The sequence below is a fragment of the Camelus dromedarius genome, chromosome 25, assembly GCF_036321535.1.
Source record: "Camelus dromedarius isolate mCamDro1 chromosome 25, mCamDro1.pat, whole genome shotgun sequence".
NCBI lineage: Eukaryota > Metazoa > Chordata > Mammalia > Artiodactyla > Camelidae > Camelus > Camelus dromedarius.
The window spans coordinates 5,754,797-5,773,941 of NC_087460.1; the positions used below are offsets into that span (position 1 = coordinate 5,754,797).

General features: G+C 40.5%; 1 protein-coding gene across 2 annotated transcripts in view; it reads left to right on the forward strand.

Moving 5' to 3' along the window:
* RIMKLB (ribosomal modification protein rimK like family member B) overlaps window positions 1–19,145 on the forward strand; it is a 98,633-nt gene that overhangs the window by 55,891 nt on the left and 23,597 nt on the right. The window contains exons 1-2 of one of the 2 annotated variants that reach the window (XM_031444147.2): window positions 7,164–7,332; window positions 18,212–18,443. In XM_031444147.2, coding sequence (XP_031300007.1) covers window positions 18,269–18,443 — 175 coding nt within the window. In that variant the 5' untranslated portion in view covers window positions 7,164–7,332; window positions 18,212–18,268. Of the gene's footprint in view, window positions 1–7,163; window positions 7,333–18,211; window positions 18,444–19,145 lie in introns of those variants that run through there. The other variant, XM_064479014.1, reaches the window with a different exon arrangement.

Here is a 19,145-nt window from a genome sequence, read left to right on the forward strand (position 1 = left end):
GATTCCAGCTTGCAACATTATGATGTCTTCCTCAGCTCTTTGCTCACTTCATTTTGAAAAGCTAATTAGAAGTTCTTATAATTGTATTTCCAGTACTACTTTTGCTCCATTCATTAATGTCTTTTGTTTCATTCAGTCATCTTTTCCTCCTTTTCTTCCCACTATTTTTTCATCTGCTGTTTTGTTTTTCTTCTTCTCCATCATGTTTCCCTGGATTTGAATAAAATTCTCTTCACTTCTTTCCTCACCACTCTCTCCTGTAATGAAATTATTCCCTTTCAGGCTGGTCTTTCCCCCTCATTCCTTTCTCTGCTGTCTTTGTCTCCAGCAGAGGGGGTCTGATGGTGAATCAGAGGTAGGGTGTGAGGCCCCGGGGGAGAAGCAGGCTGGGAAGAGGGAGGAGGAAGTGGTGTTTCAGCTGTTTCTGTGATCAGCCTATAAAAGGCTGACTTCAGTCCGCCTCTGTAAATTCCTCCTCTCCCGCCCCCACAGTTCTCCCCTTCAAAGGGTCTCTCCGCTTTCCCCACCTTAAATTCCACCTCCCCTGCTCCCTGCTCCACTTCTCCGGTGACATCACACTCTACCAGCTGGGACTGCCAAGGACACTGACCTGCTTTTGCCCTCTCTCTAAGGTGCTGAACCCTGGCTTGTCTGTTAAACCCTGAATTTCTGCTAAACCCTTTCTGTCCCAAGATGTCAGTGGGTCCCCTTTTAAAGCTCAAAACATTTCACAGTTTCCCACAAAACAGTAGTTTTATTTTTAGTAACTGAAGTTTGAGAAAAAGCATAATGACAAGGCTTCCAGAGCTTTAGCAAATTCATTTATGACAAATGGATTTGTACTTCGTTAATCACAATAGAATCTATATATACTTGGAGAACAACAGTATTTTTTGGTTAAATCTTTATACATGCTTTATATATGCTTATTAATGGACTCAGATCCTTTGTGACAAATTCTTTTATATATATATATGTTTACTGAAGTATAGTCAGTTTATAATGTTGTGTCAGTTTCTGGTGTACAGCACAATGCTTCAGTCATACATGCACATACATACGTTTGTTTTCATATTCTTTGTCACTGTAAGTTACTGCAAGACGTTGAATATAGCTTCCTGTGCTATACAGTATAAGTTTGTTGTTTACCTACAAATTCTAATATATATGTACCATTATTTATCAAATGTTGGCATATGATGTTAGAGACATAAGCCAGCATCCACAGCTAAATAAAACTTTACATACTAAGTAGTGGAGGGAAACTGCAGACAGAATCAATTGTCTAGTCTTGGAGGGATTATAAGAAATTGGTTAAGAGCATGTACTCTTTTGGGGGGTGGTGGTTAGGTTTATTTATATTTAGTGGAGGTGCTGTGGATTGAGCCCAGGAACTCGTGCATGAGCATGCACTCTAAACACTGAGCCACCCTCCCACCTCCCTACCAAAGTATGTACTTTGGTGTTTGGATTCAAATCATGCTTTTGCCACTTGCTAGCTGTGGGATTTCGGACAAGTTATTCAACCCTTCTGTTCCTCACTTTGCTCATTTGTAAAAGGAAGACACTCAAACCCAGCAGGGTTTTTAGGAAAATTAAACTGTTTAATAAAAAGGCTCTGAGAACATTTCATGTTCTAAGACATGTTAGATTTATTATGAAACTGGGGACACGTTATAATTATATATGTTTCAAATATTTCTATGGCAATTTCCTCATGCCTAAGTTTTCATTCACCATTTATTTACCAAGGAAGCCAGTATTATAGGTCCTCTGTCTTGGTCTAGGTTGTCTCCCCGGGTTGTCCAGAAAAGTTTTGGGAAACTAGCAAGAAGGACTGGAACTTGTATATTAGAGATTCGCCTAGTAATTTCACTGTCACTCAACATAAATTTTCCTTTTTTCTTTCTTCCTCTCTTCTCTCTCCTCTGACCTTATATCACGCTGCTAGTATGAAACCCAAATTGAAAAGCAATGAGAAAGAGATGAAAAATCAAGGAAACTGGGGGTTTAGGTGGAACTGATGGAAGAAAGGTTAAATGGGAAAAGCAAGGAAGATTAAACAAACACAGTCTAGCTTGATGATCAATATGGGATTGAAACCCAAGAGAGCAAAAATGATTTCAAAAGAAAATGAAGAAACAGATAAGAAAATGAAGGGCAGATAAGGATTTGGACAGAATAGATATAAGTTGTTCTGTTTCTTTGCATCAAGGTTGACTATGTGAGCTGAGACTAATGAACAGGGCTCCCTAGTCTAACTTTCTGAGTGTGTAAAAGACGGCAAAGTGGTTCTGGACAATCATGACAGTGCCAGGTCATTAGGATGCTCCCAGAACTCATTCCTTCATGTTCCATTCAACCTGGAAATATTTGTTGATCATTCAGGGTGCTGCTGGTGACACAGATGTGTGGCAGATCTGTGCAGCCCATGTGTGCTTTGAAGTCTATCATTTCTGTGGTTGAAATGTCTACCAATTCAATCACGTTTCCCTGCGCCAAGTGGAGAGTTCTTGTTTCCTTTTTTTCTCTTATTACTTGAGGCTTCCTCTGTTCTTTAGAAGAGAATGTGCTGCTTTCCACGTTTACTTATTCCCTTCTCTCTTCTTCCCAGAATCCGGAGGCTAGGACATTGCTGCCAATGATTTAATCTCATTGCCTCAATCTTCTCTTCTGTCAGGGGAGAGACTAACAACATTTGCTCAACATTGCAAGGTTGCTTGAGGCTTAACATGAATTTATAAATGCTGAGTGCTTTAAATAAAGAACATTTTACAAATGGTTGTCTCTTTAAGACTCCATTCTCAAACTCATATGTCTAAAAATCACTTGGTAGGCTTGTTAAGAACGCAGACTTCTGGCTGATTCCATAAGCTTTGAGTTTGACTCAAAAAATGCAGATAGATACTCAGGCTAATGTGCAAGGTCAGGGGTGAAGATCAAAGAATCTTCATTTTAAACATCCTGGTTTACTTCTATGTAGTAGGGGAAAAAGAAATAGTAACCAGGTACAATTAAAGGAGGGGGAAACCCACATCACTCCTCTAAGTCTTTTTTTTTTTTTTTTCTTTACCCCCTTTCCTTCTCTGATTCAGCCAACATACGATCTTTCTTCCCTTTCCCCACCCCATCCTGCTTTGTGTCTGGCATTGGCATTTTAGCATAGTTAGAGAGGTACTCAGCTTAATGTACAGAAATGGAATGGAGGAAAAGGGAGGGGGTGTGGGTGGAGAAAGGCTAGGTCAGTGTTTAGCTATTCTGTGAAGACTGTTGTTGCTGGGCTGGTTCTAGGTGGCTGGCTCTGGGAGAGGAGGCTCTGGGAGAGGAAGCTTGGGGAGAGCTGGATCTCCTGCAGCTGCTGCTCCTGCTCCTGCTCCTTATCTGCTAGTGTAGCTTCCCTTACAAGGAGCCCACTGCCTTTTCTCCACCCACATGATTCACATCAGATACTCCAAGAAGAACACTATTTTAGGTACTGATAACAATTCTGGATTCACTTCTATTTACAGTTTTTCTCTTTACTACTTTAAGGCCTTTAGTTTTGATCAGATCCCAGTTTCTTTGTCTTTAAACCCAGGAGGAAAAGATTTGCACCAGATGGTATCTATGGGAGTACATAGAGATTTTTGCTCGGCTCACAATCTAGATAACACTAGGTGAGTTAGGCTCTTCCCGCTGAGGCAGTTGCACACCAGTGCAACACAAGTCAGATTAGAGACTCTGGGTAACTTTGCTGGGGGAGATTTTGTTTTCATCAAATTCTCTTCTTTCACGTGCCTTCCCTCTATTCATATTGCCCACCAAGAACCTGCTGCAAATCCAGCTGTCGAATTCTAACCAGCTAATCTGATTAACTGAGATGTCTAGATAATGTGTACACTTCAATGTGGTCATAAACGCATAATCCCAGCATCTCTGTTATCTAAACTTTGTTCTTGAGCTTGGCTGCACAGTAGAATTCCCAGGAGAGTTTTACAAAATATTGGTATCTGGACCCCAATCCCAGATATTCTGATTTAAGCCCTTCATTGGTTATATTGTGTCTAGAAATAAGAACAAAAATCTGGAAATGTTTTGCTTTAGGCAAAGGATACCCTTCAATTTCATCTCAAATATATTACTCAGGATAGGGTTGGTCTCACACTCACAGGGACCTCAGGAAATATAACTATTTGTACTATTACCACACAGATCTAAATATTGTATAAGTTCTCTTTGGCATTTGACTATTTTGGTATAATAATAGCTAATATTTATTGAGCATTTACTATGTAGTGTATTATATTTGAGTTACCTCATTAATCCTTATAACTTAATGAAGTAGTTAATCTTCATTTTGTTGATGAGAAAACTGAGGCTTAATGAGGTTAAGCAACCACGATGCTAGTAAATGAAGCTGGCATTTCAAAGCAGATACATCAGATTCATCTGACTCCAGAGATGATAAGTTACTCATGATAATGCTTTCTCAAGGGATTCAACTGACCTTAGAGCCTCCTGAAAAATATTAGTTTATGGGTTCAAAATGAATGGTGCATGATTAAACCAAGATAAACGACTTAAAACACTTTGCTACCCAAGGGAGATGTTAAGTCCATGCCTATCCAGGTATCTACCACGAAAGCACAAAGATTATGATTGAATCTAAGAAACTCAGCCTTTCTGGACCTTGTTTTTCCACTATGGAAATACAAAAAATAATTATACTGCTTCCTCATTACTTCATACAAAAATATGAGGTATGAATTGGATCATTATCCAAAGATCATTATCTTTATAGCCATATTATTGGCTTTGTTTTTTAAAATAACTTCTAGGTTTGTTTCCCTGACTAGATTAAGTGAAAAGCAAAGTTATGAGTTTCTTAGGATGCATCTGGCACATAGTGACAATATACTGAATTTCTGAAAGGCAAGTGTCCAGTGAGTTAATAGTCAAATACTCTCTATGCAGTTTCACCAACATAACCTGCTCTTTCTGGACGGTGCATAGTTACCATGAACTGGGATCCTTAACTGTGGGACTGAAGGATAGAACAGGTATTGTTGATCCTCTGCTGGGCGGGTCTGCAACCTTTTCTTTGCCCCAATTTGCTTCTTGTTCCAGATTCTCATTATGTTCATATCTCTGATCAAGCTTTCTTTGATCACAAAATGATTCTTGTCTTTGTCTTTAGATTGAAGGGAAGTACTTCATGTTCCAGGAGATGAATATCAGGGTGGAGTAAACAGCGACATTTTATTTCTGTAGAACTTCCCCCTTTCTTCTTAGGATAGTACATCATATTTATTTATTCCTCTTAACCCATCTTTTGTAAAAATAGCTTTTTGTAAAAATAGGTTACTTTCTATCATAACATATAATAACAGCAGTAAACACTTAGAATATCACTTGCTTTGTGCCAGGCATTATTAAGTCTTCCATATTTTTACTCCTTATAACAACTTAATCGAGTAGGTAACTATTTTTATAGTTTTTTTATAAAATATTTTTATAGTTAACTCTTAGAGTTGAGCAGACAAAAATACAGAGAAGTATATCACACAGATTAAGATGCCACCCATAAATTCACACCCCAGGTCATGCTACATTTCTCAGAGGACTCTCAGTCCCCTGAGGTAAATCAGAAAAAAAAAAGCAGACCCTAAAGATTGGGAAAGGAATGCTGAAAAGAATTTGTTGACTGAGGCAACTGAGAAGGGGATTTGATCTGAAGAAGGCAAATTTGTTAGGACACTTGTTTCTCACATCTGGGATATTGGTCTTAATAAATGACTGAGGTTATTTGGAAATGAATCTCCCATGTAAGGTAGCAGGGTCATCTATTACCTTTGGTTTTATTCTTCATGATCTAGAAAAATCTGTTAACAAGCATTACTATAGTTGAACATATTCATATTTTTACCCTTCCTTGTGGAGTTTTTGGACCTTCCTCACCAGAGGAAAATTACCAGCAACATCTTACAAACCTTCTACCCCTTCTCAGCCATTTTGGGAAGAAAAACACTAAGTGAACACTTTTTTACCTAGAGTTTGAGAATCTACAAAATCTTTTAAGTATATCATTACATTTCATTCTCAGAGCAACCTTGGAATATACTCTTTTCATAATAAAGACGCAGAGGAAGTTAAGTAAACCATTTGCTCAAGGTTGACACTGGTTCCTAAGTGGCGGGGCTGGCTGTACCACGCTACCCGGCCTGTATCTTAAAACCTGAAAATATATGATGTAGTTTCCAAATTTGCCTCACAATGTGCATTGGCATTGTCTTTATTCCGCACACAGGGGACCTTAAAGGTATTTAGGATCTTTGTCCCCAAACCTTTGCCTTGGGAGGGAAGACCACGGTTTGAGAGGACTCGAGGGGGAGGCAGGGGGCAGCGTGCGCCCGGGAGGCTGGGTGGGCTCGCGTCAGGGTTCAAAGTGTGGATGAAGGGGGCCCGAGGGGGGCCTGTGAGGGCGGGAGGGGGTACAACGGAAGGGATTCACCCGCGGTTCCAAGTCCAGGACAATCCTCGGCCCCACACCCGCTTCCCTTTCTCAGTGAGGACGGTTTGGGGGCGGGTGGGGAAAGCGCGTCCTCGAAGCGCCCTCGCGCTCCCATTTCCCCCCCGGCGCGCGCACTCCATCGCCTCTCCTCGACCCGCGTAGCCCGCTATGGCTGCGAGTGGGGACGGGGCGCCCGGGGGGCGGGTCCCGACGCAGGTGTCAGATCCGCTCGGCCGGGTTCGGCCGGCTGGCCAGGCCCCTCGCTCCGCCGCCCCCCGCCCCCCGCGCCGCCGCGCCTGGAGGGCGAGGCTCGGGCGCGCGCGGGCTCCTCAGCACGCGGGCGGGCGGCGCGCGGCGCCTCGGTCTGGGGGAGCGCGGGGCGGCCTCCGCCGGCGTCGCGCGCGCTGTGTGTGAGCGGGGCCGCGCGCGCGCGCGCACGCCAGGCGAGTGAGGGAGCGAGGGAGCGCGGGAGCGCGGGAGCGAGGAGCGGCCGGGTGTGAGTGTGCGTGTAGGGGTGCGTGTGTGTGGGGGTGGGGGTGAGGGAGAGCCGGGCCGGCCGCGCGGCTGTGAGGAAGGGGGCGAGTGGGCGAGGGCGCTGGGCCTGGCTGCGGGAGCCGCGGCGGCGGCGGCGGCGGCGGCGGCGGCGGCGGCGGCGGCGGCGGCGGCGGCGGCGGCGGCGGCGGAGGAGAAGGAGGAGGAGAAAGGAGGCGGCTCCCGGCATCCCGACCCCCTCCCCCTCCTCTCCTTCTCGGACTTCCAGTCCGCCCGGCCGCCCGCGCTGCCCTCGGAGGCCCCAGCCCGGCGCCTCCGGCCGAGAGCAAGGGAGGAGCCGCCGGAGCCAGGTGAGCAGGACCCTCGCGTCCTTCCCCGGGGGTCGCGGCGAGAGGCGGAGGCGCGCCCGCCCGCCCCCGCCGCCCTCCCCGCCGCGGCCGAGTTGGGCCGAAAGGGCTCCGGACGAGCTGGGCCGAGGTCTGGAGGAAAGCGGGCCGTGCGCGCCTGGGGCCGGGGGCTTGTGGAGGCCGGTGGTCGCCTCAGAGCCAGGGGCGGCGGGGCGTGCTCGCCGGGAGGGGCTGAGGATGCCGGGGGCGGGAGGCTGGAGGGAGGCTGCGGCCTCGGGCGGGGAGAGTCGGGTCCCCGGTGGGTGAGGGGGTGTGGTGACCCTGGGAATGCGCGTCCCGAGGCACACACGCGTGGTGCTAACCTGTCCTCGGGAGCGTGGGGATCGCTGCTGGCCCTGCTGCCATCAGACGGATTCCTGTGGTGTGCGACCGAGGCCGGAGTGGGTGATGTTGGTCCTGCAGTTATTCTGTTTTAATTCCACGTTTTCCTCCTTACGTGTGCATTTTAGAGAGTGTGACAGTCTTTCCTCTTTTTCCTCTGACAGCCTTCTGAATAAGAATGGGATGACAATAATTGCTTGTCTCGTTTAATTTTTGTTTAAGCATTTGACTGTGATGCAAATCTCCTTAACCCCCCACCCCCCGCCCTTAAAAAAAAAAAAACCCGCGTAGTTAGGGGAGAATAACTTCAGATTGACTTTACTAATTTATCCTTATCTCTGATAGCAGGTTTGTAATCCCCCGTATTTTCTCCCATTTGTGTTTGTGAATAGAAATGGGGCGTTAATTCTATTCTGTGAGGTGGGGGGCGATTGTACTAACCATGGCGAATGTAACTTCGATGTAAATTCTTTCAGTGTGCTATTTTCCCATTAATTTCAGAAATTGTTCCCACGTCTTTGTGGAGTTGGGTTAAATTCGAAATCAGTATGGAAACTGTAAGGGTGAGGGTATAGCTCAAGTGGTAGAGCACATGCTTAGCTTGTATGAGGTCATGGGTTGAATCCCCAGTATCCCCTCTAAAAATAAATGAATAAACCAAATACCTCCTCCACCAAAAAAAAGAAAAAAAAGGAGAGATTTTTAAAAAAAGAAACTATATGGCCAGCCTAATGTGGAAGATTTCTCTTTTGTGGGCTTGATGTGTTCATTGTGGACGACTTAATTTTTAACTGTAACCATTAAAATGTAGATGTTATTTAAATCTCACTTTATTTCATAATATTGGATAGTTTCAAGGTCACTTTTTTTGTTTATGTGTGCGTTTTTAAGACAATTCCTTAAAAACAATTCATTGTCCAAATACTCTTAGTCATTAAGAATAAAACACTCTCAGAAACTCCAGTCACGGAGATTCACCATTTATTTCCTAACTTTTGAAACGAAAACTTCTAACATAGTCGTAATACAGTCATAGATTAATTTCTTCTCTAATAGTTATTGGATATTATTTAGTTAGTGTGTCAAAGGGGAGGAGGCCTATTTTGTTTTGAAGTAATCTTTTTGTTTATTCCATTCTGTCTTGGTTAGCTATTAATTTCTTCTTTCATGTCATAAATTTAGTTGTTAGTTTGGCAACATGGTGTTGATGTTTCTCTCTTTCTCTGTCTCCCTTTTTTCTGTCTTATCTTCTCTTACTCCTACCAGGTGCTGGAGTCTGCTTTTCAGGGAGGGGGGCAGTCTGCGATTATAAAAACAGAGATCCAAGAAGGGAAACAGCAAATTCAGTCACATACAATCCTCTGTTCAGTCAAGAGCCACTTTTCTCTTCTCGCCTTTTCCCCTGCAGGGGGTAAGGAGCTGATATATCTAACCTTTAGACTCTTGGCTACCAGCTAAAGTTCCACTTATCTTCATTTCTGGTTGGGTAGCTTTTAAAATTTTTCTCATGTTTCCTATTGAATATGATAGATAGCATCTTGGGGTGGATGGGAAAGTGACAACAAGAAATTGTCCCCGTTTTTCTTTCCCCTTCTCATTTGGTCCCCTTTTCCTCACCAAGGAAATTACCAGCAACATCTTATAAATCTTCTACGCCTTCTCATATTGTGAAGAAACAGACCAAAGTGTCTGTTCTTTTTTTCCTTTTACCAAGGAACACATACTAAGCTTCAGGCATTAGTTTGTTGGGGCACTGGATGAAACATACCTTTTAAAATATCTCCCAATTTGTTCTTTCCCCAGTTTGTATTCATCTGGAATTTGCTACTGGGGTAAGTCACTAGATTGATTTCTCAAAACCTCTTACCTCTTACTGGAAGACTGAACACCATGAACACTGGACAGGATTGGGGAAATGGGACAGAGCAGAGTGAGTTACACTTTGGGACATAGCTTTTATCATCTTTCTCTGGGGAGCAGGCACAGAGACCTAAACTGAGTGAAAATGGTTGGAGGAAAAATTTCTGTACCCACAAACAACCTATGAAGAGAGAGAGAACCAAATATAGAGGGAGTTTTATTGGATGTTGCTTGCTGACAGCTGTTTTTGGGGGAGTACTTGAGTAATGTTGATTTGTTAGGGAGACTTTCTGGCTGGTTGGTTCACAAAGAATATTCTCCACAAGTGGGACTAAGTCATAAGCATGTGGGAAAAAAAAAAAAACCTTTAGAAACTGTAATAGTTATGTTATTTTAATGAGGGAGTAGATTGTGGTAAGGACAGTGAAGAAAGTATTATTTTTAAACGTTAGCTGTTATGTGAACATTTTTAAATGTTAGCTGGCATGTGTAGTTGTTTCAAGAGAGGTTGAATAGGGAAGATTAGGTGCAGATGCTGGGGAAATTGTCTTTCATTTCTTGGGAATTTTCCTGCCTGTCATATTAAGGATTGTTAAGAAATAATATAGTACCTCCAGAAGGATCTGTATGTAATGCATTTTAGATTTGTGTGCCATACGCATCTGTGTACATGATAGGTTTGCAGAAAAAGACTGATTTTCTGGCCTCATAGTAACTGGTAACTTTCAATGTTTTCTTTTCCAATGTTTTTTTCCCTTTCAAAATTGGCTTGGAGGACAAAAGCCACAGAGCTAGCCAGCTCTACTCCCTTAGAGCCTGGTCTGCGTGGAACCTATCTGCTTAAATCTTTTTCCCTTTCCTTATTGAAATTATTGCCCCCTTCCCCCATTTTAATTGTTAACAAAGGTCATTATTTTAAGATCAGTTGTATGATGATGATGGAAAGTAGCATTAGGTTTGGGTTGCTTGCTTTTTTATGAGAAATAGAAAAAATAAAAATTTTGATGACTACGTTTAGATCTTACGGGGTACACATTTGCTTGGTGTTGAATGTTGAGAATAGCTATGGTTTTTTGATAATCTTTAAAGTAACTCCTAACCCTTAACCCTGTCCTCTCTGAGGCTCTGTGTTGCCCATTGGGGATAATAGTAGAGAATAAAACAGATGGGGATTCTGTCCTCATAAAGTTTACAGTCCAATTTCATTGATCCCTGTACTTTTCCTCACAGTGTCTGGAGGAGTCTACTAGATTCTTATAAAATGTGTACCAATTTGTGACTTTGTAAAAATTTGTGTAAATATTGATATGCCAAATTTTTTACTACTTTTCAAAACACCACCAAGTTGGAACTGGAAAAAAAAAATCCAAACCTACTCCTTAAATGATTTTGCTTTATTCAGCTCCCCTTTTCTCTGTCTACCTGTCTCCCCACTTTTTTTTTTAACCCCTTCTGATATTTAGCTTCATGTTCTTAGAAATATAAAGTCTCCAATATAGAGCATGGATTTGCTACGTAAGATCAGACCAGTTCTGTCTCACTGCTCTGCTGTCCCATATTTGGCAGCATTTCTGACTTTGATACTTCAGTAGAAAACAGCATCTTGAAAATTCATGCAGGTTTACTCAAATATAGCAATCCCAGAATTCTTTCCTGATGCTTTGGAATTCTCAGTTGTTAGCTTATTCTTTTGACATGTGATGCAGTTAGCCATATCTGTAAAGCTTTCTTGAATATGTTAACAGCTTCCCAACTCTTTTCAACATAATATCTAGAAAGAAAATTTGAAAGGGTGGCCGACCATTTAACATGTTAAATGAACTTTGAGCTGTACTGTGCATTGCATCTCAGGAACATTTTTGAAATTTTGTGTCATGTTCCAGAGATATTCTGATGTAACATTTCTCTGTTAAGTGAAATCATTAAAAATGTCATTTGGATTCCAGAGAAAACTTGGGATTTTTTTTTTTTTTTTTGATACCATAGACTATTTTAGGAACTTTAGTAACTAAGCTACAGGTTATTTAAGTAAAAGTAACATTTCCCTGACTCTTTAGTTGGGAATGTGTAAAAGTTTGCGTGTTAATTTGCTCATGACAATTTTTTTCCTTTTCCAGTTTTCTTTTTATTGTAAAATACACATGGCATAAGATTTACTGTTTCATCCATTTTTAACTTCACAGGTTAATGGTATTAAGTACATTCATATTGTGCAACTATTACCATATCCCTCACCAGAACTCTTTTCTTCATCTTGCAGAACTGAGCTCCCTGCCCTTAACACCCACCATTCTACTTTTTGTCTCTTTGAATTTGACTACTTTTGAGACTGGAGCATAATATTCTGAAGATTCATTCACGTCATAAGCGTCTACCAGAATCAAATTCCTTTTAAAGTCATTGTATGTGTAGACTGTATTTTGCGTATTTATCCATCTCTCAGTGTACAGTTGGGCTGTGTCTATTTTTTAGCTTTTGTGAATAATGCTGCAATGAACATGTGTGTACAAATACCTTTTTGAGACTCAGCTTTCAGTTCTTTAGGATATATACTTAAAAGTGGAATTGCCGGATCATATGGTGATTCTATTTTTAATTTTTTGAGGAACCGCCATACTGTTTTCCACAGCAGCTGCACCATTTAACATTCCCACCAGCAGTTTGCAAGGCTTCCAGTTTTTCCACATCCTTCCCAGCACTTGTTCTGTTTTCGTTTTTTTTTTTAATTTTTAATTTTTGATAGTAACCATCCTGTGCCTGAGGTAATTTCATGTTTTTATTTGTGTTTTCCTAGTGCTTAGTAATGTTGAGCATCTTTCCTTACTCAGACATTTTAACATCAGATCTTTTTAGCTGTGAGGGCTGGGACTACATCTCTTGTTTACCATGGTGTCTTTAGGTAGAGTGCATAGTAGGCACTCCCATATTAACTAAATGTATTACTTAATGGAATGCTTAGTTTTCTCTTAGATTCTTAGTTTATCTGTTTTGACTTTTTTGGTGGGCGGGGTTTAGAAATACTTGTCCAGAATGTTATGAAAATCTCTGCAATGTAAAATGCAAAAGTGAAGTGATCAAATGTAAAATGATGATCTTAATAGTGTAAAAAGTCCCACTTATAAACAGTACCACTATTTGCTAACATGCAAACCTTGATGTCAAGTGAATAATTTCCTGTAACCTTTGAGCATGGTATGGTAGAGTGTATTTGTTAAGATAAGTTTCAGTGGCTCATAATAAAGATGCTCCAAATACCACTTACGTAAGATAGATGGTTTCTTCTGGTGCAAAAGAGATAGTAAGCAGTCCTAGGCCATGGCAGTACCCCATTATCAGAGATTCAAGTTCTTAGAACTTGTGGCTGTGCTTTTCCTAGGGCTGAATCCTGTCCTTAGTCCAGATGGTGTAGCCATGACATCCACATTCCAGGTAGCAGGATGGAGGAAGGGCCAAGGAAGAGTTCCTATCTTTAGTATGCTTCCTGAAAGCTGGAGTGCGGTAGTTTCACTCAGCCTGTCTTTGACTTTCACTCATCTAGTTCCAAGAAAGCCTAGGGAATAGTCTCTTAGCGATAGGGCATTGTGCTCAGCTAATTATCAGATATGTTATTACTGAGGAATAAGGAGAAAGCGGATATTGGGAGGCAAGTGGCAGTCTCTGCCCTAGAGTGTGTGGAATTTGAAGTGATTCTGGGTTCTACCACTTTCTAATGGTATGAATTTTGGCAGTCAGTGACCTCTGCTAGTACAGCTTCACTTGCCAGATGAAGAGAATAATGTGTCCCAGGGATGATTGTGAGAAGATACAAATAACCTGTCTAACACAGTATTTGGAACATATAATCACTCAAAGTGTGAATGTATTTTCTTTATCCAAATTCTCTTTGATATCTTTAGGTATAGTAGAAAAGAGCATAAAGAAATCAGAAAACTTGAATCCTAGTCTTGATCTATTATTGTGAAGTGGTATCTTGGGCAGGTCATTCCTTTAAAGTGGAATAAGGTATATCTGTGTTCCTCACATAATTACGTGTAGATTCGGTGAGAAAATACATGTGGAATGTGTTTTGTGAATTATAAATGGAGGGTGTTTTTAACCCCACCTGTATGCTTTGTTTTGCCTTTGTCCTGCATGTGTTTTTTTGTGTGAAGAAGAGGAATTTTTAGCCACTTGTTTATGTATTCCAAAGTGTAGTCTTTTCCTTACCTTCATTGCCTTTTCTGTTTGTGTGTAAAGACTCAATGTTTTACTTTTATTTTTTGTCAGTCTTTTGATAAAGGGACCACGTTGAGTTTGGATAGGAAAATGGTTATCCTCTCATTTTTCGCCCAAAATCATGTATACAGCTTTTTTAAAAAAAGGGTATGACAGGTGAAAGAGCTATGAGTAAGAAGAGAGCATGAGTGAATATGTCGTGCAAACTTCGGAAAATTACATATTTGCTCCGTTTTTGAGATATACTCTTCCAAGAATAAGGAAGGGACTGTCATACATTTTTCTGTCACTGTAAACTCAACTTTGATTAATAATATCTAACCTGCTCCTTCTTTCACAGGATTCCAGTCTGCAAGTTAATGTGGTAAAGAAAATGGCACCTAAACAGTGACATTATTTTAAGTGGCATCTTAGCTAAAGGATGAGATTGTAGAGGAACTACCTAAGTTTCAAAGGGACATTTCTTTTGTGATCATTTATTGATGGATGTTAATAGTGGGTAATGGGATAACTACACTAGTGCTGTTGGTTGGTTCTGAGACCTCTGAGATTTCCATTTTATCATTCATTCTCTGTACCTTTAATAAATTACCATGTTCCCCTGCTCCCTTGGGGTGTTTGTTTCTCCCTTTCTCCCATCCTCCTTAATGCTTTTGACTCTCTATCTCTTATTCCCATTCTTTCTCATTTCTAACGGTAATCTGCTCCACCTCATGTAGAGATATTGGATAGAGCAAGGTGAGGAAAGAAGGTAAAATTTCATACATATTCCAAATTGTGGGATTTTTAAAAAACTCTTTTGGGGGAGGGAGGTAATTAGGTTTGTGTTTGTTTACTTACTTACTTACTTAATTTATTTATTTAATAGAGGTACTGGGGATTGAACCCAGGACCTTGTGCATGCTAGGCACGCAGCCTGCAATTGAGCTATGCTCTCCACCCCCCCTCCAAACTGGTTTTGTTGTGTTGGATTTTGAGGAGGGGAGCAGGGAAGAATTAGAACTTGTTGAGAGAAAAGCCTTGATAAACAAACCCTTGGTTAAAACCTGAAGCATCACAAAGTAAATGTTAAAAGGTACAATTTTATTGTTAGGTCAGTATAGGGACATAGTGTGATTTGGAAAGAGACTGTTGGGAAAATCTCTTGAAACCCAGAGATTTTGCTATTTAGTATTATTAAAATTAAAAAAAAATTTTTGTTTATTTATATTGAGTTATAGTCAGTTTACAATGTTGTGTCAGTTTCTGGTGTACAGCACAATTTTTCAATCATACATGAATATGCATATATTCATTTTCATATTCTTAAAAAAATTTTTTTAAGGTAAGTTTCTTAACTCTCTTCACCTCCATTTCTCAGTCTGTAAAATGGTTACTATAACAGCTGAGGTTTAATTTAAATAGCATATATAAAAGTGTTCAGGAAATTAGCTATTTAAATTAAACTTCGGGTATTACAGTAACCAGTAAATTAACCCAGTATTCGGATTTTAATAAGGCACGTAATCATTCAACATCTTTAAACATTGCTTCTGTTGCATCTATCTTCCTATAATACCATATGTATCTATCTATTTATCTATCTCACACTCACACACAGTTTACCCTTGAACAACTTGCATTGGAACTGTGCAAGTCCACTGATCTGCAGAATTTTTTGCATAAATATGTACTGCAGTACTGCATGATCCGTGGCTGATTGAATACATGGATGGAGAACCATGGATGTGGAAGGCCAGCTATAATATGGGGAATTTACTCTGCCTTGAGGGTTGGTACCCCAACCCCTTGTTGTTGAAGGGTCAACTGTGTATATACATATATTTTATATATATGTGTACATATATAGGAATATATATATGGGGAGGGAGGGAGGGAGTTTGAGAGAGAGACAGAGAGAAGAGAGAGGTGGGAAGAGATTAATTTCAAGGAATTGGCTAGTGTGATTGTGGGACTGGCAGTTCTGAAATCTGTGGGGCAGGCCAAGAGGCTGGAAACTCAGGCAGGATCTCTATGCTAATGATTTTGGTGCAGATTTCCTTCCCTGGGAAAGCTCATTTTTTGCTCTTTAGGCCTTCAATTGATTGAAGACCCAACCACATAGTCTCCTTTACTCAGTCGCCTGATTTGTAGATGGTAATCACATCTGCAGAATGCCTTCACAGTAACTGGTGGGCTAGTGTTTGACCAAACAATTGGGCAGCATTGCCTAGTAAGTTGACACATAAAATTTAACTATCACAATGGAAGGTCCATGTGTTGAAGTAAAAAGAGAAAATTTTACTTGCTCAACTGAGGCAATAGTGAGTGGCATTTAGTTAGGGAAGCCCGTTAGTACTTGAATTAGGATCTGATACTCAATTGAGAACTCCTGGTTGGAAAAATACATTTAGTAGGTCAATGATAGTAGTTGAAACCGGGCTAAGAATGACTTTTCTAGAAAAAGGAGAGAAGGGCTTAAGAATGAAGCCCTGGGGTTTTATGTCTCCTCCAATATTTAATTCTTTTTCAGTCTTTTGATTCTGAGTTCATATGTGATATCTTGTCTGGAATAAAGAATTTTTCTAGTAGTAAGAGATGCCCTTAATATCATCAGATGGTAGATTGTGATTTTGCTTTTTCCCTACTGGGATAATTACCATTGGGAAGGGGCCTCACAAGAAAAATGAGTGAAGCACTTTATTTGGTATTCTCATTTAATTAGCCATGCCTAGACTATTCAGAGATGGCATTTTTAAAAAAATTGATGTGTTTCTCAAAGCTTACATGGGAAGACTATCTCTAATATAAAATTAAATTCTTTGTTGAATTTCTCTTTATTTCAAAAAGGCTACTTTAGCAGTTTATCAGTAGTCAAGAACTAAGTGTCAGGGGAGGCACAGATGGCTTTGCAGTATTGGAGGTCAGTGACAGGGTGTTTCAAAACCTACCTATTGTAAACGTTTTAAGGGCATTTTTATAGTTGCCTTTAAGGGAAACTGGGCATCTCTACATTAGATACTCTGGTGTGACTTGTGGAGCTTTTCCCTCTGAGTGAAATCCTCTTCCGTTGGCCTGGAAGGCCCTGTTAAGGCCACATCACATGTTCCTAGTGGGTAAATTGAGTTATTAATATACCTAGCCTAGAGCTTGAGTGGGTGTGTTCTTGACCACAGCTGTGGAACAAGGGCACAGAGGGCCAGGAGGCTCTGGGCATCAGGCATCCGCTTTGCTGGTTACTTGGGTCTTTGCCTAATGCATCACCACAGTTGAGAGCAGCTCCCTCCGCTTTTCCACAGCTCCAAGCCCCTTTCTTGTACATATCTTCCACATTACTTTATTCCTTCACTGGTTTCCAGTGACTGATGCCTTTGAGCCCGTGGGTCCTGGGGCAGGTGTGTGAGTATGGTAGGCAGGATAAGCCAAGGCTTTGAGGGAGGGGGTGGTGTGTGTTTGTTTGTTGTGTACATTTGTGGTAGTGCCTCTGTCCCATGATGTTCTGGCCTATTCTTCTGGTGCAGGCCCTTCTGAGACCTTGTAAAGAACGTGAATTGTGCACGAGGGACTAGACCCAGCTGCTACAGTGCTGGAAGCCATCCATCTGTAGACCCTTCTTTTATTTTATTATTATTTTTTTTTGGTGGGGGGAGGTAATTAGGTTTATTTATTTATTTATACTTTTTAAGGGAGGTATTGGGGATTGAACCCAGGACCTCATGGATGCGAGGCACACGCTCTACCACTGAGTTATACCCTACCCCCTCATCCATCTGTATGGTCATTGCTTCCTCTAGTCCTAACCCTTGTCCTTTCCTTCTGTTAGGTTTGCCGTGTCATCTGACAAACCTATTGAAATCACCTATTATGCTTGTTAGTAAAATTTGTAATTTTTTGCTTCTTTTCATGAAAATGATTTTCAGTAGTTCTCTTGCTCATGATACAAACTGAGAAGCAGCACTCTGTTTGTGTGTGTGTGTTTTTTTAATTCTATTTAAAGAAAGAATGAAAACACTGAGTAAGAGCATGCTGACTCCTGACTGAAATAAACAAATTTTGGTGGATGAACTTTGGCATTTATTTGGGATATTTAAAGTTTTTTACCACGTTCTCAAAATATTTTGATTGAAGTTGCTATGTCAGTGATTCACTGTTGATGCTTATCCAGTAATATAGGTGCTGCCATCTCATTTTTAACCATACCTATAAATATGTTTATAATAAAAATATACATGTATGAAATAAGAGATGAAAATTGAACAGTAAGTACAGATACATGAATATATATAATTTGTTTAAGTTTGTAGTAACAGAAAGATATGGGGATATAGTTTTTTCCCCCTATTTTTTTTATAGTTAGTATATAATCACAGCATTTATTTGTTTAAAAGCAAAAAATTGGAGCAGATTTCTTAGTTTACATTGTATATGTATCTTCTTTCCCATCTAGATAAGAGTTTACATTCAGGAGGACATAATCCCAGGAAAGGAAGGACTACAGATCAAGATGTGTAGCTCTGTGGCTGCCAAGTTGTGGTTTTTGACAGATCGTCGAATCAGGGAAGACTATCCCCAAAAAGAGATCTTACGAGCATTAAAGGCCAAATGTTGTGAGGAGGAACTGGACTTCCGAGCTGTGGTGATGGATGAGGTGGTGCTAACAATTGAGCAAGGAAACCTTGGTAAGGCTATAGTTAAGTAAATTTTTGGATTTTTACTGAGAATTTGATGAATCTGCATGTTTTACAAATAATAAGGTCCTTTATTAATAGCCTTAACATTACTAAGTGTCATTTAATCTAAAAAACTAGACTGTTTTATGGAAGAAATGGAAATACCAGTATTTATTAAACCCCTCATTGTATTATTTAGGAAATAGTTGGGAGATAAATTAAAGATAACTTACTAGTTTTCTTCCATTTTTATTGTCTTCTAGTTTTAAAATGCCTTGTTTATAAGGTGCTTCTAAGGGAATTTGTTCCACAATGGGGAGGGGTCTTGCTAGTCAACTAATCAAAATCCATTGTGGTTCTTACGTTCTTTTTAAATACTTCATATGTGTAGTGTAAAATACTGTATAAAGTTGTTTTATGAGTTAAAGTGTCCTAATGATTTGACTTGTATTGGCGATAGTTCATACTGTTTTTGTAACACTGTGGAAGATATTTTTGAGATGTATAGAAATTCTTTAGGACTGATTTTCAGGAATCTTTACATCTTTGTTTTGGAAAAGTTGTGACTTGTTATAGCTAAATTGATCATTTCTGTTAGGGAGCATTATATGGTGACATAAAGTGACATTTTTAGTTAACTTTCAGAAAATACTTCATCGTTTAATGGTAGTATTGGGTAAGGATATAAGAAATACTTAAAATACATCTAGG